Consider the following 16,485-nt stretch of genomic DNA (forward strand, 5'->3'; position numbering starts at 1 on the left):
AAATGGATTATAGAAAAAGAAACATTTTGACATTGCGCAGCAATATGGCTACGTGAAACGGAATAGCTAAGTAATATTTCTAAGAGCTAAGAGCACAAGCTATATATAACTCACGATTCCTGAAACTACATATTTATTTGTTTAAGCAGTCTTCACATACCAGCAAATGTCCGCGTATAGTTGTACCTGCTGCAGGTTCTCCTCGTAGTACTCGTCCATGCGATACTCTGCGATAGCGGCCTCGACGCCTGCGGTCCAGGCGGTCTGGCTGCCGGCGATGACCACCTGCCCGGGCCAGCGCAGCACCCACTCGGCTCGCGGCGACCGCCACAGCTCCTCCAGACCCGCCACCAGGCACAGACGGACTGGACGATACAAACCGACTGAATTTATTGAACGTGACAGGAAATGACGAATAAGAAGTATTAAAGTATTATAGACTATTACATAACCTAAAATACTACGAATAGCTCTCGGGGTCTGGCTAGTGTATATTTAATATAAAATGACGTAAAATTAGTCGAATGTCAAAAGTTGCAACATCGTTCACTAGACAACATAATATTTTGCCTGCTGTACTTTCCAAAAGTCGCAATGCAAACAGTATCGGAGGTAAGGAAAACAGTACAAGTAAATTTATTATTTAAGTGAATTCATACTACTCACTGGTATGTCTCATGGTGTCCTCGAGCAGCAGGAGCCACTGCTCCACGTTGGTGGAGGGATAGAACTGGTACTTGAGCTCCACCACCTCGCCCTCGCTCGAGTGCATGTGGCTGATCTTGAGGTCGGGCTCGAACGTCACCTGCCATGTAATGATGTAGTGCGAGTTGTCTATAGTCGGTGATGAAAGTGGTTGGTGGTGGTTGTTAGTACCTTGGCGATGTTCTCGAAGCACTTGCGCAGGTGAGGCTGCACGGCGCGAGGGTTGCGCGACTGCGAGAGGATCTCCAGCAACTCGTCGTCGCTGAGGAAGAAGAAGCGCGGGAACCGCAGCCGCTTGCGCTCCATGTACTCCGCCAGGCCGCGCGCCACCACCGCCAGCAGGTGCCGCGCCTCTGACAGGCTATCCAGCAGCCGGCTGTCCGGACACACCACCATCATCTGCACCACACACACCACACACGTCAAAGTACCAACTCATAACCTGTAGCTACCCACATAGCCATGATCAAACCTTCGGACAGGCAGCGGCCGCACCCATGATCCTGCGCCAGATCCGCTCCATGGTGCCGTACTTCTTCGCCTCCATCGGCAGCTGGCGTGAAATATCCTCCGACGTGAAGATCGGCTCAAGGTACATCCATTCCCTATAATTACATTCAGCAATTTTTGATATCATTCTTAAAAAGCATATAAAAACTGACATAAGATCACGCCTTTATTTCTGGAAAATAGTCCAAACGCGCTTCTCTAAACATAGTAAATCCTTTGCACAATGTAATTGAGGAAACGAAGTGTTTTTCCGTTCGAAATATTATAAAGTGGTTTAATACTAACTTCTGGCACTCGATCCACTCGTCGACAACCTTCTGCGTGAGGCGGAGCTTGTCGTCCCACTCCTGGATGCGCAGCTCGAAAGCGGCCTTGAAGGGGCTGAAGCCGAGCTGCTGCGTAGCCAACAAGTGTTCGTCCAGCAGCTGCAGCGTGTCGTCCGCGATCTTCATAATGAACGTGCCCGTGGTCTTGTACGGCGACACCTCCATTGCACGCGCCGCCCAATCAGCCTGCACACCGATAAAGCAGTTTGCCCATTGAGTAAGGCTATCCTAGGCAAAACGGTAGAGTATCTTAAATATTAAAAATTACAATATACTATCACATACCTGCATCTTATCGAGCGACTGTTCAATGACATACTCCTTGGAGGCGAGCTCCCCGATGTCGGCGATGAGGGCGCCATGCTCGGCCATGCCCTGCTTCAGGCACATGGCGAAGGTCTGCTTCTCGTTCATGGTGACGGTGATGCCGGCGCGTTCCATGAACTCGTTCCAGTGCCGCTCCTTCATGCCGGGGTTGCGCACTGCTTGGATGATCGGCACCAGCGGACGGAACTCGTCGATGTCGTCCTACAACACAAATTCAAAATACTTCCTTATTAATGCCGTTTAATTCACGTCAAGCATGTCTCGGTGGAGTATTTAACGATTCACCCATAAACCGGTTGAAATACTGATCATATTGTCTATAGCATAATGGTTATTATATGGATATAAAGCCACACCGACCCTGATGGTGAGCGCCACGTGCTGGACCTTGGGCAGGTCGGCGAAGGTGCGCACGCACTTGACGATGGTCTTGTAGTACTCGTTGATGAGCGGCTCGATCGTGTCCGCGTCCACGTACATCAGCGGGTTGTCGAACCACACCTCGCGCGCCTTCAGGAAGTCTGCACGTGATGACGACCAAATAGTTGCTAAAGTAATTAGTATCCCATTTCAAGAGTAGTGGATGTACACATTGCCAGCATAAATCTAGAGATTAAATCAGTCCAAAATAGTTAATTGATATATTTATCATCCCATTACCTCCCAGGACCAGACAGAAGATTAATAAATACATTTAGATATCCCGAAGCTTCTATCCATGATGAAGTGAGTAATGTACCGGATGCGGTGACCCAAAGGTTCCGGTAGGGCTCGAACTCCTTCACGAGCCGGTTGAGATCCGCGAAAGGTACGACGGGCTGGCCGAACAGCTTCTGTCGCTGGTTGAGGACGCGACCCCACTCCTGCCCGTCCTTCATGCCCTTCCACGCCTTCTTTATATCGTTCGCGATCTCGTGCACCTGCAACGTACAACGTCATTGTTTGCTACAACCTTATTCCTCGACAAATTACAGCTTCATAGAGAAGTGATGTCAAGATTGCTGATGTGAAGCGACAGTGTGTAAATATTTATGTCTTTCAGTTTAAACGGTATTAAAATAATTANAATTGATTACTGAACAAAATGATAATATAACTGAGCTCTTAAGAAGACAATTCGTTATATACAAAAGATGCTTAGCTAATCTTATATTGTGGATGTTGTTGCTACTGTTAATAATCCCTTTTTATCAGGTGAACTAATAGAAAAAATATCTATAACGCCATGATATAACTATTAGCCACTTAGCAACCGATCATGCCTTGTTGAAGTCGTTCTGTAACGTGAGCGCCATGCACTGCGCGGTGAACATGTCTATTTTGTCGAACAGCGTTTGCTCGTCCTGCTGGTGAAGCTTCCAGAACTTCTCCTGCTCCTCTTCTAAGAACTCCGTCGTCGCCACTACCTGTAACGCTCCACCGTATTTACAAATTAACTCACTCATGTGACATGTAGTGATAGTGAATTAATACGACATTTTGGTGGATATTTCATTTCAACAGATTAACATCAGGTGCAGTGAAGCCACTTTACCGAGCCACTATAAAAAAAATCATGATTTTTTTGCTGTACAAATTCACGCAGCAAATTATTGCGCAAGATCACTTACCTAATTACTTATCTAAACCTCGCTCTACAGTAAACGTATGTCTGTTCAAAACCATGGCGTTCCATTCCCTGCCCAGCTCGATATTCGTTAAGTTAGTATGATGTACCTGCTTGGTGATGGCCAGAGGCCACCCGATGGCCTCCCATAACGACTTAAAATCATCATTCTCCAGCGGCATGAAGAACGCGTCCAGCACCTCGTAATCCTTCAACAAAAGCAAACACAACACAGTTGAAGGCGGCAGAGAGCAGAAAATAGATGGGTAGCAGATAGCCTAGATATGAAAATTCCTTTTAATCTACAATCAATGTTTACGTCTGTGCCCGAACGAAGAGAGACCTCATCTCTCATATGAGACGTCAAGTTACTGCTGAGGAAATGTGAGTAAGATGTCTGCCAATCATGAAGAAGAATGCAGACGCGTAACTATGGTCAGCCTAAGACAAAATCTCGGCCCTCGACTTAATAACACATGTTAGTTCCGAATTAGTATTGACTAATAGGTCTAGTAGGCCGCGGCCTTGTGGCATAAGTGGTCTAGGGAATGGCCTAGTTGCAATCGAAGATTTTTATTTCTTCCATATATCAGGCACAAAGGCAGGGTGAACTGAGCGACATATGCTTAAGTAAAGTATAAACTTGACACTGGGTACTGACCGTGTTCACCCTCTTCATGATGTCGTCCTGCGTCTTGAGCGCGAAGGGCACGGACTCCATCCACTCGCGGATCTCGAACACGTGCTCGATGGTGTTGGGCTTCTCCCCGAGCCGCCGCATGACGCCCTTGTACGCCTGGATCACGTCCTCCACCACGAGCCGCACCTCCTCCGCCCACATGGTGAGCAGCGCGCGGATTATGTCGGAACGCTTCGTCACCAACATTTGCTGAACGTTCAATTGATTATAATTATTTTTAAACACACACGTGGATAACTAATATTCATACAACATGCTTCGTACGGCAAAAGGTATTAATAACTTGTTAGAATGGTTTTATTGCCTATCTAATCACAATTACCCACTTGTACACGTCGGATACAAAAAAATATTATAATTGAAAAATTCCAATACGTTATGGCGCCCACTCGGGCTGCACTTACGAGGTTACTAGATTCGATTTTTAAATATTTTTCCTTATTTTAATTGCATAAATATGGAGGATTTTCTTTTAAAAACTAATACAGACGTTCCGTTTCTAACTAACTCGTACGTTTGTAGCCGGTGCGTAGTATAAATTTTGATTATGTATCGCGCCTGCGCCGTGCCGCGCCGTGGCTGTGCATCTATTTTGCTATTCACAAAGCTATACGAGTAAAGTTAGTAAATTATTTTCAATATAAAACGAACATTAGCACAATGATCACGAATTTCGAATTTTAATTCGTGTCATTAGAAATTTTATACACTTTTGGAAAAAATATAAAAAAAATGTTATTAGCAGAGCGTGGTTTCGATCCACGGACCTCTGGGTTATGGGCCCAGCACGCTTCCACTGCGCCACTCTGCTACGATACGAGGTGACGAAAATAACAACCGCTATATTATAACAAATTTTACCTGTTAAAGAAAGTCAATAAATTTATTTTTTGTAATTTTTCATTTTATTTAGATTTTTTTTTACTGTAATTGTGTAAGTACTACTTAAAAGATAATGAAACATATTCTTAGTTAAAACTGAGAAAGACGAGTAAATTACTATGAACCCATGAACGCGTCGGTAAAACATTATGCTACCACAGTTTTGAATAGAACATAATATTGTGTTTTGTTTATGGTGTACAATAAAGCTATAAAATATATAAATAAATTGGGTTTTTATAACTTTTTATCATGGTAAGTAGTCACTGCCGTCCATGAACGCCTACAACACCAGCGGAATTATACAGACATACACTCACATCTTTATGTTCAAAGAGGTTGGCAGAGGGGCAACTACTAGACCCACTTTTCGCTGAGTATTTCCTCCCTTAAGGAGGTAGTCTATTGCCATATTACAATACTAGGGGATCCACGTATGGGGTGCATACACGCTGACTGTTTGACTAAAGCGGAGTGATGAAGCGAGGAGTGAAGCAATATTTTAGTTTTTTATTTCTTTTTAATATTATTTTATGAGTCAGTGTTAATGGTGTATCTTTGATTATAGTAGGAGTTACCTAAAGGCTTGTTAACTCTGTTACCTTGAGCGTGTCGACGTTGATGGCGAAGGGTCCGATGTTGATGTACTGCGGCAGGCGCCAGATCAGCTCCTGCTTGGCGTCGTAGTGCATCTGCACCTCCTCGCGGGTCTCCGACGCCGAGTGCTTCTCTTGGCGGAAGTTCCTGCAGGACACGTGTTGATGACTAGTCCTGAATTGGTACTCTATTGCAAGTTATGTCGCTGACAATGATGAGATCCAATACTCTGACGGAGAAGCGCTTTTCAACAAATTTCGTCTTCTTCTTCAGAATTTGAAAGTTTACTGCTAAACATAGGCCTAGAGATTTCCAGACTAACCTGTTTTAAACATGCAGCGAGTTGCTGCGACCTTTAATTTTCTCAGATTTCCAAACACCATGTAATTTTCTGATGTATTTTTTTTTTTTTTGAGCAACACACGTATTTTTTTTTTATTTATTGAGTAGGTCCTAATCATAATTTGTACGTAGCTACAGTAATGTACAAATACCCCACCACGCCGTAGTGTGTACAAGTTGTTTGTGGGTTACTGTAAAGCGCACCACATTAAATAACGGAGGGACTCACTCGACGTACGCGTCGATGTCCAGCATGTATATCTCCTTGTAGCACTCGTACTGGCGCATGTACGCGACGAGCGGGATGATGGCCTGTCGGTACGCCTTCAGCAGCCGCTCGCGGTACTCCACCACGTTGGGCTCCATCAGACCTGCAACACCGATGTAGTCTCAGACAAAAATAGTTACAAATGTTTACGTCATGTCTCGACTGGACGGCGGCGTCCATATAACCCGCGCCAAATGCGATCTTAATTGACATCAAATGACTATTTTTTGTTAGGCGCAAACGTGCGGACCGCGGGGAATGAACGTCTTATCAACTTATTATTTAACTATCAACTTATACATTAATTTGAGACTGAATTTATTTTTCTCTTTCATATCATAAAGAAATTGGTTATTAGGTTCTTCATAAAATGGCATGAGATTATGTTTTGTGTTATAGATATAATAGTTTGATGATACCAATGGAGGTGAGGAACAACTCCTTGTCGAAGACGAGGCCGCGCATGATCCGCGGGTGCACCTGCGGGATGAAGTGGCAGCGGTACAGCATCTCGCGGAACAGCCGCTGGATCACCACCTGCACACACCAGTACAACTCGGCATAAAACTAACATTAAACCAGCAAGTTTTCGCAGCAATATATTGAAAGAAAGAAAAAAAAGAAAGAATAGCGATTTATTAGTCACAGACGCAACATAAACAAACACAATGTACCTTAATTACAAATAATAAAAAAAAAAATAGTTAAAAATGGCTGGTCGCGTCTGTGACCGGTAACTGACCACTCAGCATAATGTTGTGACGCGGTGCAAACCACAACACAACACTGTTGTTCGTATTGCGCAAGAACTTTCAAATGCGTGTAATGTAGCGCGATACCTCGAACTGTTCGGGGCTGGTGGTGTAGTAGGGCCCGCCGTCGCCCATCATCAGGTGGAAGTAGAAGAGCGTGGGCGCGGCGGTGCGGAAGGGCGAGTTGATGAGGTCCTCCGCGTCCCACTGGAACTCCTCGCCGCACGAGTACGTGCACAGGCACGGCGACTCGCACAGCGACACGAACATCGCCATCGACTGCTCGATGCAGAACCGCAGCGCGTACTGAAACACACCAGCAACGGACAGGTCGCTCTAGTGCAGCGACAGCCTGGGATTATAATTGATACATGTGTCTCGCCCGGGTGCTATTAAAATAAAACACAAATCTAGTATAACATAGCTTTAAAATTTAAAGGATTTTGAATGAGCTGTCTCATTATGAATTTCCTAATCCATGTTTTTTACAATTCCCCTAGCATTATGAAAATTAAAATTCAGAAGATACAGAAATAATCAAGGGACAATGACTTGATTACCGGCCTTTTAATATTCCTTAGATATATTATTACCATGCCTTCATATGGTAAATTTAAATCTTCTCATCATCTACTCGTGCGAAGTTAAAGGAGTTTATACAGAGGTTTAAAGTCCATAAAACGTCACCCACCTGCATGCGGAACCTGACGAGCTGCATGAACCGGCACAGCTTGCTCACGCCGTAGAACTCCCACTTCTTCTCGTAGATGTTGAACCACCTGACACGTAAAGAGATATCGTACATATACACTACACGTAAGTGTGTCGCGTTCCGAGATCAGCCTGTGTACCTATATCTGGGTCCAACAGGCCGGCATAATCGTGTGGGCCGTCGAGAGGTAATCATCTCTCATCGGTCGACATTCTATTAGAACCCACTCCGCTTCAGTTGTAATGGGGTAACTTTGCCGTGCCCGTTTAAAAAAAGGTCAGTGACTTGCCTGATGGTAAACGCTGCGCCTGCCCGTAAACAACCATTCACGTCTGTAGGCGCACTACATTCCAAGTTATTCTTAAAACTTTTACGGAATCTTTATAGAAGAGAAATCATCAAGCCACTATTTAAAAAGTCTTTATAAAAACAAATTATTGTATTTTCTCTAATAGTAATAGTTACGGAACTGAAGGTAAGAGCCAAATTATAACAATATATCCAAGAACGAGTAGCTGTTATAGCAATTAGCATGGGACATTCATTGCTAATAAGTTTCCTGCAGGCGTTCTACTTAATGTCACAATATTTAATTATGCTATGCCTAAAGTCACCATTACATTATACAAATGTTATTAGTCCAATAATAATGTATTTAAGTAGTGGACATGTTGAAGTAATCGGTGGGGTTTCTAAGTCGGACTGACTTTTATACGAGCGCTATAACAAGTAAAGGTCACCTGAAATAGAATTAATTATAGATAAAAGAGCTTCGTCAGGCGATGGCCTAGGGAGGGGCAAGATGATATTGATAATGAGAACAGTGTGGAATTTAGTTAAATCGACAGCACATGCTCCTCCACCCTCCGATTTAAAAATGACAAAGCAGAGCGTAATTAAGCGTACGGAATATTAGGAATGAAATTCGTGAATTCATTCGAGGTTCGACGTACAGGAATGATCGATCAAGCAACTAAATTCAGACCTAAGACTTTGGTTGCTTTACATTTGACTACTTTTTTAGAATCTGTAGAAGATGGGGGGGTGCAGCTGCCCCTCCTGCCTCCCCTTGGCGACGCCCTTAGTAACATATTACACTATATACTCGCATTGTATAACACGAATGCTCAAAGTGTATCGCGTACCCCTTGCCGACGTCCCTGAAGGACATGCGGATGGCGTGCGCGGTGTTGTTGAGCCACGTGATGTTCAGGTACTTCAGCATCTGCACACAACACTCACCACTAGTCATGTATATCAAACAGCTAGAGGCATGAACGCTAAAGTTATAATCTTAATACAACGCTAAATAGTTAAGTCTATCGTCTCCATTTTATTTGAACGCTTTTGAAACGTGCTCAACGTCGATAGTTATAATCATATTACGTCTGGTTCATAAGGAAGTTCGTACAGTAAGCAGTTTTAATACTACTCAAGTATTTACTTAAGAATGGCATAGTAAGTATGTATACTTTTATTTTAATTTTATTATTAGAGTATTTCTCAAAATAAATGTACTTGACGATTTTTTTTTTATAAATTATTGTTACGAAATTTTCTGCCTTTTTGTTATTAGACTCCATATATATTCCAACTATAAAAAAAAATAGACGCTATGTACTGAGACAAACAATAAAAAAAAACTTAATAACTATTTTGTTACATACCTACATTTATTTTGAGAAATAGTCATTACCTATCATCATGTATTTCTGCATTACCATAACATAACTGACAATACTTGTGGCAAGTGTGTGAAAACTATGGAATATAAATGTAAAGAGACCATGGACGTGCAGTGTTGTTGCGCGGCGTCGAACTCGGCGAGGCTCGCGTTCCGTCCGTAGTTGTTCGTGAAGAACAGCATCGACTCCACCTACACCACGACACCCGTCACACCACCACACAACCCATACCAACACACAGGCTACCGAACAGAAATACCTACTTAATATCCGTTCTGTGTAAATTATGCTATAAATGAACACGGGACTCCACGAGAATTAGTCATCTGGCAGGGAACTTAATTCTTTGGCAAAATTGTATGAAAGAAATTAATTGAACAGAAAAATTTAATAAACAGAGAAAATGATGCATAAACAGTGGCGGATTTGCAGTCCTAACCGCTGCAAACCTGAGGCCATGTGCCGCCGCATTCTCTGCACCCAAAATAGTGATTTAGGAAGATTATAATCATAAGGTACGCGAGCCTTTAATACATTAAGATACATTGCATTTGAGTTATTTCTTGTAATCATCAGTGTTTTTTTGGCCCGATTTGCCGCCCTAAGCCCGGGCCTACTGTCCTTAGAGCAAATCCGCCACTGAGCATAAAGAAAGCATCACACATTACATGAGTCACATAGACATTGTCGCGGTCACCTTTAGGCACTCGTCGATGACGAGATGTATGCAGGAGACGGACTCGGACAGCACGTACAGCGAGTGCCACTGGTTGTACTGCACGCGAGCGGAGAAGTCCACCATCAGGCACGGGTAGTTACCTGCAAGTAACACTCGTCCTCCTCGAGATTATACTCGCAAGCTCATTACAGAAATATCCAGTATAACTACTTATCAATAGAGTCTACATATATGTAACATGGTGTTATGGCGGGCGTGAAATAGCAAAAATATATTTTATTTATATTTTGCTGTATAATGCGGGTATTGTGTGTACGTACGCGCATGAGTTTAAAATCGAGCTTTAGTGTTTGTGTCTATGTTTTTGTTCGTGTGCATGAGTCTTTCTCACATTCTCTCTGTGTGTATGTGTGTGAGTGCATGTGCATGTGTATGCTTGCTTTATGTGTGCGTGCGTCTGACCGTAGTCGGGCACGGGCGGCTGGTAGTCGGGCGCGGGCGGACGCACGAAGCTGTACATGTGCGGGTAGCGGCGCATCGTGTGCAGCACCTTCATCTTGCCCTCCATTTTACGGTACAGCAGTTCCACCTACAATTTATATATAAAGTGGTCTATTGATATGTATTGAGACGCAATGTTTCCCGGGGCGCAAGACGTGGGTAGCAGCGACATCACCTCCGCCCTGAGCGCGGCGAGGAGCTCCTCGCGCGCGCGCGCCCGGCGGTGCACGCGCACGAGCCGCAGCACGCGCGGCATCACGGCCAGCGGCACGCGCGGCAACCCGTCCAGCACCAGGCAGTCCAGGTACAGGTAGAACCTACGCACGCACCACAACACTAGGAAGCTTCTAAAGTACACGTATTGGTATAGGGGACAAGTCTATTAACATAAAATTTCTGAATTGTAAAAATCACATATTAAAGGTATACATATAATTGTCACGGGTGCTCCTAAAACAAGAGTTATCTCGTACCCCACACTCCTAGTACTAATGTAGGTACATAAAATATTAAGTAGGTACATAATATTTTATTTACTCGTATAACTTATTAATTATACATATCTATTCAACACCAATGCACATTGCTATTTTATATTTACAAGGCTTTCCTGAACAAACAGTAAAATAAATTTACGATGTTGCATCGATTTGTATCATGTACTTTGTGTTCCAGTTCTGAGGATATTATCATCAGTCAGCCAATTAAGTGCTGGAAATTATGATTTACACTTCACAATATCGTTGATATCTCACGATGAGCATCCTCTGCAGGCAGTAATATTGCTATTGATTATGAGTAGGCGTTGAGCTTACTATCAGGCGAGAGAGTTACTCACCTTTTCATTATGTTATACCTATAAAACTAAACGTCTTACGGCTGATTTTTTAATCATAAAGTAAAAATTATTCATAGGATAAATTATAACACGATCAAATGAAAAAGGATAGTTGTATGAATATAGTTGTTCAATTGTCCCACTTTTATATAGTCAGGTTAAAAATTATTTGTTGGATAGAAATTATCTGAACGATAAAAAAATCAATCGTCATACTATTAATGAGGGTGAATACGTCTAGCTTTGGCCACCTGAGATCGTTCTCGACCTGCGCGCGCAGCGACACGGCGAAGTGCACGCGCCGCGCGAACGTGTCGGGGTCGTCCGCCTTGAACATCACGCGCACGCGCGGCACCCTGCCGTACACATACACCTTGTGTACCACACCATAAGGCACGTTATCGCTCCACTACACACTATTGTTTAATCACCTATTAGTCAGATAAGTTAGTATCGTGGATGCTTTGGGACAATCATTCACAGAAGGAGCTGAACCAATTCAAAACTTCAAAGTGCTTTTATACATTGACAATAAATGAAAATATTAATTGTAGTAATGAAAAAACTCAAAAGTTTTAAAACAAATTGAAATTTTGAATTTGTTTAGCTATTTTTGTGGCTCACTATACAATAAGCTTTCTCAATTACGTGCGCCACTATAATGCACGTTGGTATGGTTTGATATATTCTCATAACAAAGGCCGGTCAACGAACCTGAGGGCATTATACTCTATGACAGTGTAAACTCGTAACACGGCTGTATTACGCAAACTTGGTGAAATTGGCATGCAATGGTAAGAGTAGGTAAACGTGATAAGATGCGTGACGTTTTTGTTACAAACAGACAAAATAATGTAGTACGATAGACCACCTGATACCTAGCGATCTCAAGCGCACACAAACACAGAGAATGCCTTGCCATTAAAGAAATGAAGCAGCTGTAGGGTTAATGAAAAGGTTGGAGATAATAGACCTTTTGAAGCCTCATCACTAGCCACTTCTTTATTTCCATGACACATTGATGCCTACTAGGTCAAGCGGCCTGTTTATTCTGTAGACACGTCTGCAATATAGCTCTAGCATATGAAATTATACCACAGACATTTGCAGCAAATGTCAGTTTGAAGTGTGTCAGCTGTCCAGTGTGATATTGACGTTTATAAAAAGGAGCTCTTCTGCATCTCTCGGTCTCTGGTGTGTGATTTTTAATGTAACGAAAATATAAATACAATAAATCAATTGAAAACAAGCATTATAATTAAAAATAACCGCGTTACTAGACTTACTGGAACCGTCGCTTGGTGCCGTCGAGCGCCATCACGTCCCACTTCTGCGTCTCCTTGTCGAACCCGAACGCCGCCACGTTCGTCCACTGAAACAAATACATGTTTCGAATCTATAGTATTTGAAATATCGCTTAAAATTAAAAAAAAATATGTAAACTTCATTCGTTAAGAAATTAGAAATTAAAAATAAAAGCTAAGCCTGCCAAAAAACTAATAATATTTCCCAGCGGCCATAATTAATATTTTATCCTGGCAGGTGATAAATTATAAATAGATCACGCCTATTCTAAATCTGCAACCATAACGTCCTTATCGGAGGGCAACGTTTGCACACTACCGCCGCCCGGCCGGCAGCACAGATGAGGTACTAGCAGCTTGAACCATCATAGTACCTACCACTATCACTATCACGGTTCCCCACACGTCATAGATGACGATGTAACCTGAGACCTTGGGAGTCGTACTGCAATACAACCACGCTACTGAGGCAGTCCGGTTAACTACCATATGTACGGAATATAGCAAATATGTTGTTGATAAGTTAGCCGAATCCGCACCTCGTAGAGATTGTTGAGCGCCTGCATGACGTCACCGCCGGCGGGCGCGCGCCCCTTGGAGTCGTCGCGCGGGATGAACGCCAGCCCCGGGCACGGGTACTGCTCGCCCTCGATCACGCCCAGCGACAACCACTCCTCCGGGATGCTGATGTCAACCAACCCAATGGCCATTGTAATTGGAATGCTAAGGTTCAATTCACATTGCTTCGTCCCGTCATATATTTACACTTATAAACAGTGAAAATCCAATATTGAATGCAGTAACCTTTTTACAGTTTAATTTTGAAATATCCTTCCTTATACCATGCAGGTATACAAATTTAACTTTCTAGGAATAAGGATTTAGAAATGTTCTTTATACCTGTACATCGATATCTACCAACAAAAAATTTCCAGAACATTTGCATTTTTATATCAGGCTTTAGTAGGAGCGTTTTCATTAAATACAAGCGAGAAACATACGAGGTAATTTTAACTGACCGGCAGTCAAAATCTGTGTTGTCGAATATCTCGAGATCGAGCTTGGGGAAGGGGCTGTAGAGGCCGTAGTACTCCTGCTCCGTGAAGCGGTACTCGTGCGGCGGCAACAACCAGAACGGCTGGATGCCCAAACCGCGCAGCATCTTCTGTCTCAACACCAACCAAATTATTGGAATACACGGTTTAGGCTCAGCCATCCTTATGTTTCTACATTGCGAACTTCAAGGATAGACCATGAAAATTAAAGTTTCTGACTTACCGAACCAACCAAGAACTACGATTATTTACCACATAGAGAACGGTTAACTTATTAAAGCAATATTACGTGTAGGGAAAACTATTCCCCATATTCCCAAGCGTTTGATATCTTTGTTCGTTAATTAAATATGTTTTATTTTCCTCAATATAAAAACACATATGTGAACCTTTATGTTAGCAGCCAGGAACTTCCTCCGCAGTCTCTCGATCTTCACGAGGCGCGGCAGCTCCTTGGGCAGCACCACGCTCAGGAATTGGAGTTTGGGCACAAACGTCTCGAATGGGAATTGCTAAAACATAAATATTGCCACAAATAACCTCAGTGGCGCCGTGTAAAGTTTTGTAACATAGTTCAAGTTGGTTGGCTGCTGTTTATAACCAGCCGTTGCGCGTACCATCACGGGAACGCGACTTGATTGTCCCTATAGTGTTATCTAACAATATACATAAGGGTCAATATACAGTTGTATCCTTTACTACATCAGAATTTCCAAAAGACATTTTATTTGAAATCAAAATAGCTTTTATTTTATTTTAATCCCATAAAACTACGCTTCGAAACGTTATGATTGTCAAAAAAATCCTTAGCAACTGCAAAGTGTAAACTAAAAAGCTTATGCAGTGATTACAATGCTGTCGTCCTCCCGGTACGTGGTCCAGCGACCGGGCGGCAGCAGCAGCCGCGGCTTCTGCGGCCGAGGCAGCGAGAGCAGCGTCGGCGCCAACCTGTCCGTCTTAGCCTGCGGATTATTGAGTGAATTAAATATAGAAACTTCCTATTAATCCGTGATTACATTGTTTTTTATATAGACGAGCAAAGTGACCCCGCTGGACCTGATGGTAAGCGGATTGGGCTCCAGATAGTGACAACTGACCAGATGACATATTACGTCTTATATCCTACGCCAATAAGGTATGTCGACTTATTTGAAACCGGTTATATGCTGGCTGATACCGGAAGACGACACACCCACTTGGGTCAGTATGGCAGGTTTTATAACTTGTATACGATGTTCGGTATCCTGGTGGATACATTAAGTATCCCACCACCAGCAAAAATACATTTAAATCTGGAACACTATGAATCATTAGTATCGAAATATAGTTCAAACTTAGAAAAGCAATATTATAATTGTATTCCTTTATTTCAAAAATATTAAAACTTGTGGTTGTTTGTAAGAATTAAACGCAAAAACTGCTAACCAGATGGTTAATAATTGGCACAAGGATAGAACATGACCTGGATTAGCATATAAGTTACTAATAATATCGGTTATTTGTCGTCGGAGCAAAAAAAAAATTCTTTAATCTGACTTGTTAGATGGCGACTCGATAGATGGCGCTAACATTGTTCAGATAGCGCTATGGACATCTACAGTAATTGAACGACTTCTGTAGTAGGAATGGTATTTTACGCAGACAAAGTCGTGAGCAAATATAGTTAATAATTAAAAGATTTTACCTGTAAAATTAACTTCATTCGTTTCTTAGCGCAAACATCTTTTGTGGGATCATCTTTTTGCATATCTGATACCAGTTCAGAATAATACCCTCTTTTGGGAATAGCGTCTCTGCTAATATTATCGTACACCACATCGTGCTTTCTAATTTTTTTCTTTTTACTATACATATTTTCCAATTTCAATATTTTAGTTATGAATCAACTGAAATTGACATCGACTCACTTTGACATGATTGACAAAAAAATCAAAAACAAAAAAATAACGTTTTTGTGCCTGACAGTTTTAATATGTAGGTGTTTATTATGTAGGTGTTATAGATTTTTAATCGCGGATGTTTGTGGCTGTTTTAAGAAACGAATTTAAAATGGCCTCTTGTACTTTCCTTGACGGTTCTTCACCAAGGTTATCAAATGGTTGGGTTCTCTCCTAACATTTCTTCATTTTCTAATCAAAACTCCACAACAATAACAACCAAGTAACAATGAAAAGTAACAGAAAATTATAACAACGAATTCGTAACAAAAATCACTGAATGCGTCAAGACAGCGTGGTAGCAAACCAAGACTAATTATTTTTTTGACAACGGTACGCGCGTGAGTGAGACTGGACGGCACTAGTGTGCAAGCGAGAAAACATGATAAGCGCCGCCATTTTAGATTCGTCTCTCGCCCTCTGTACGACTCCAGCGTTACTTTCAAATTCAAATATATCCAACGGAAATAATGTATTAAATTATTTATATGGAAACAAAAACAGAATCATATCAATTTATTTTATTCGATTAGGAGCTACAATACTATTATAGACGAATACACAATAAAACAACAGAAAGGGTGTTGACATCAGGGATTATTTCAATGAATATTAAAATTCTGCAAAAACTATTTTTTACCGAATAAAAATTACGTGATTCTGATATTTGTTTGTTCTATAATTTTTATAATCGCACTTTTGCAACACTGCTCACAGTTCACCTGTGCTTGTTCTTATTCTGAGCAGTTCACACAGTTG

At 42.1% G+C, this 16,485-nt stretch overlaps 1 protein-coding gene and 1 non-coding gene across 2 annotated transcripts in view; both read right to left on the reverse strand.

The window, feature by feature from the left end:
- Positions 1 to 16,093, reverse strand: part of LOC115449043 (dynein heavy chain 1, axonemal) — a 48,124-nt gene extending 32,031 nt beyond the window's left edge. The window contains exons 1-28 of the mRNA XM_037447732.1: positions 15,474 to 16,093; positions 14,641 to 14,751; positions 14,179 to 14,301; positions 13,754 to 13,899; positions 13,274 to 13,418; positions 12,717 to 12,802; positions 11,682 to 11,786; positions 10,768 to 10,909; positions 10,554 to 10,680; positions 10,110 to 10,231; positions 9,514 to 9,603; positions 8,873 to 8,952; positions 7,707 to 7,794; positions 7,103 to 7,321; positions 6,683 to 6,800; positions 6,225 to 6,366; positions 5,659 to 5,800; positions 4,136 to 4,363; positions 3,585 to 3,683; positions 3,131 to 3,274; positions 2,608 to 2,788; positions 2,229 to 2,389; positions 1,827 to 2,069; positions 1,501 to 1,727; positions 1,178 to 1,310; positions 877 to 1,104; positions 667 to 805; positions 187 to 365 (exon numbers count right to left, since the gene is read on the reverse strand). Coding sequence (XP_037303629.1) covers positions 187 to 365; positions 667 to 805; positions 877 to 1,104; positions 1,178 to 1,310; positions 1,501 to 1,727; positions 1,827 to 2,069; positions 2,229 to 2,389; positions 2,608 to 2,788; positions 3,131 to 3,274; positions 3,585 to 3,683; positions 4,136 to 4,363; positions 5,659 to 5,800; positions 6,225 to 6,366; positions 6,683 to 6,800; positions 7,103 to 7,321; positions 7,707 to 7,794; positions 8,873 to 8,952; positions 9,514 to 9,603; positions 10,110 to 10,231; positions 10,554 to 10,680; positions 10,768 to 10,909; positions 11,682 to 11,786; positions 12,717 to 12,802; positions 13,274 to 13,418; positions 13,754 to 13,899; positions 14,179 to 14,301; positions 14,641 to 14,751; positions 15,474 to 15,641 — 4,116 coding nt within the window. The 5' untranslated portion in view covers positions 15,642 to 16,093. The remainder of the gene's footprint in view (positions 1 to 186; positions 366 to 666; positions 806 to 876; positions 1,105 to 1,177; positions 1,311 to 1,500; positions 1,728 to 1,826; positions 2,070 to 2,228; positions 2,390 to 2,607; positions 2,789 to 3,130; positions 3,275 to 3,584; positions 3,684 to 4,135; positions 4,364 to 5,658; positions 5,801 to 6,224; positions 6,367 to 6,682; positions 6,801 to 7,102; positions 7,322 to 7,706; positions 7,795 to 8,872; positions 8,953 to 9,513; positions 9,604 to 10,109; positions 10,232 to 10,553; positions 10,681 to 10,767; positions 10,910 to 11,681; positions 11,787 to 12,716; positions 12,803 to 13,273; positions 13,419 to 13,753; positions 13,900 to 14,178; positions 14,302 to 14,640; positions 14,752 to 15,473) is intronic.
- Trnam-cau lies at positions 4,914 to 4,985 on the reverse strand. The gene has a single exon. It is a non-coding gene; the product is annotated as a tRNA-Met (tRNA).
- Positions 16,094 to 16,485: the final 392 nt, after the last annotated feature.

This window comes from Manduca sexta, chromosome 7, assembly GCF_014839805.1.
Source record: "Manduca sexta isolate Smith_Timp_Sample1 chromosome 7, JHU_Msex_v1.0, whole genome shotgun sequence".
NCBI lineage: Eukaryota > Metazoa > Arthropoda > Insecta > Lepidoptera > Sphingidae > Manduca > Manduca sexta.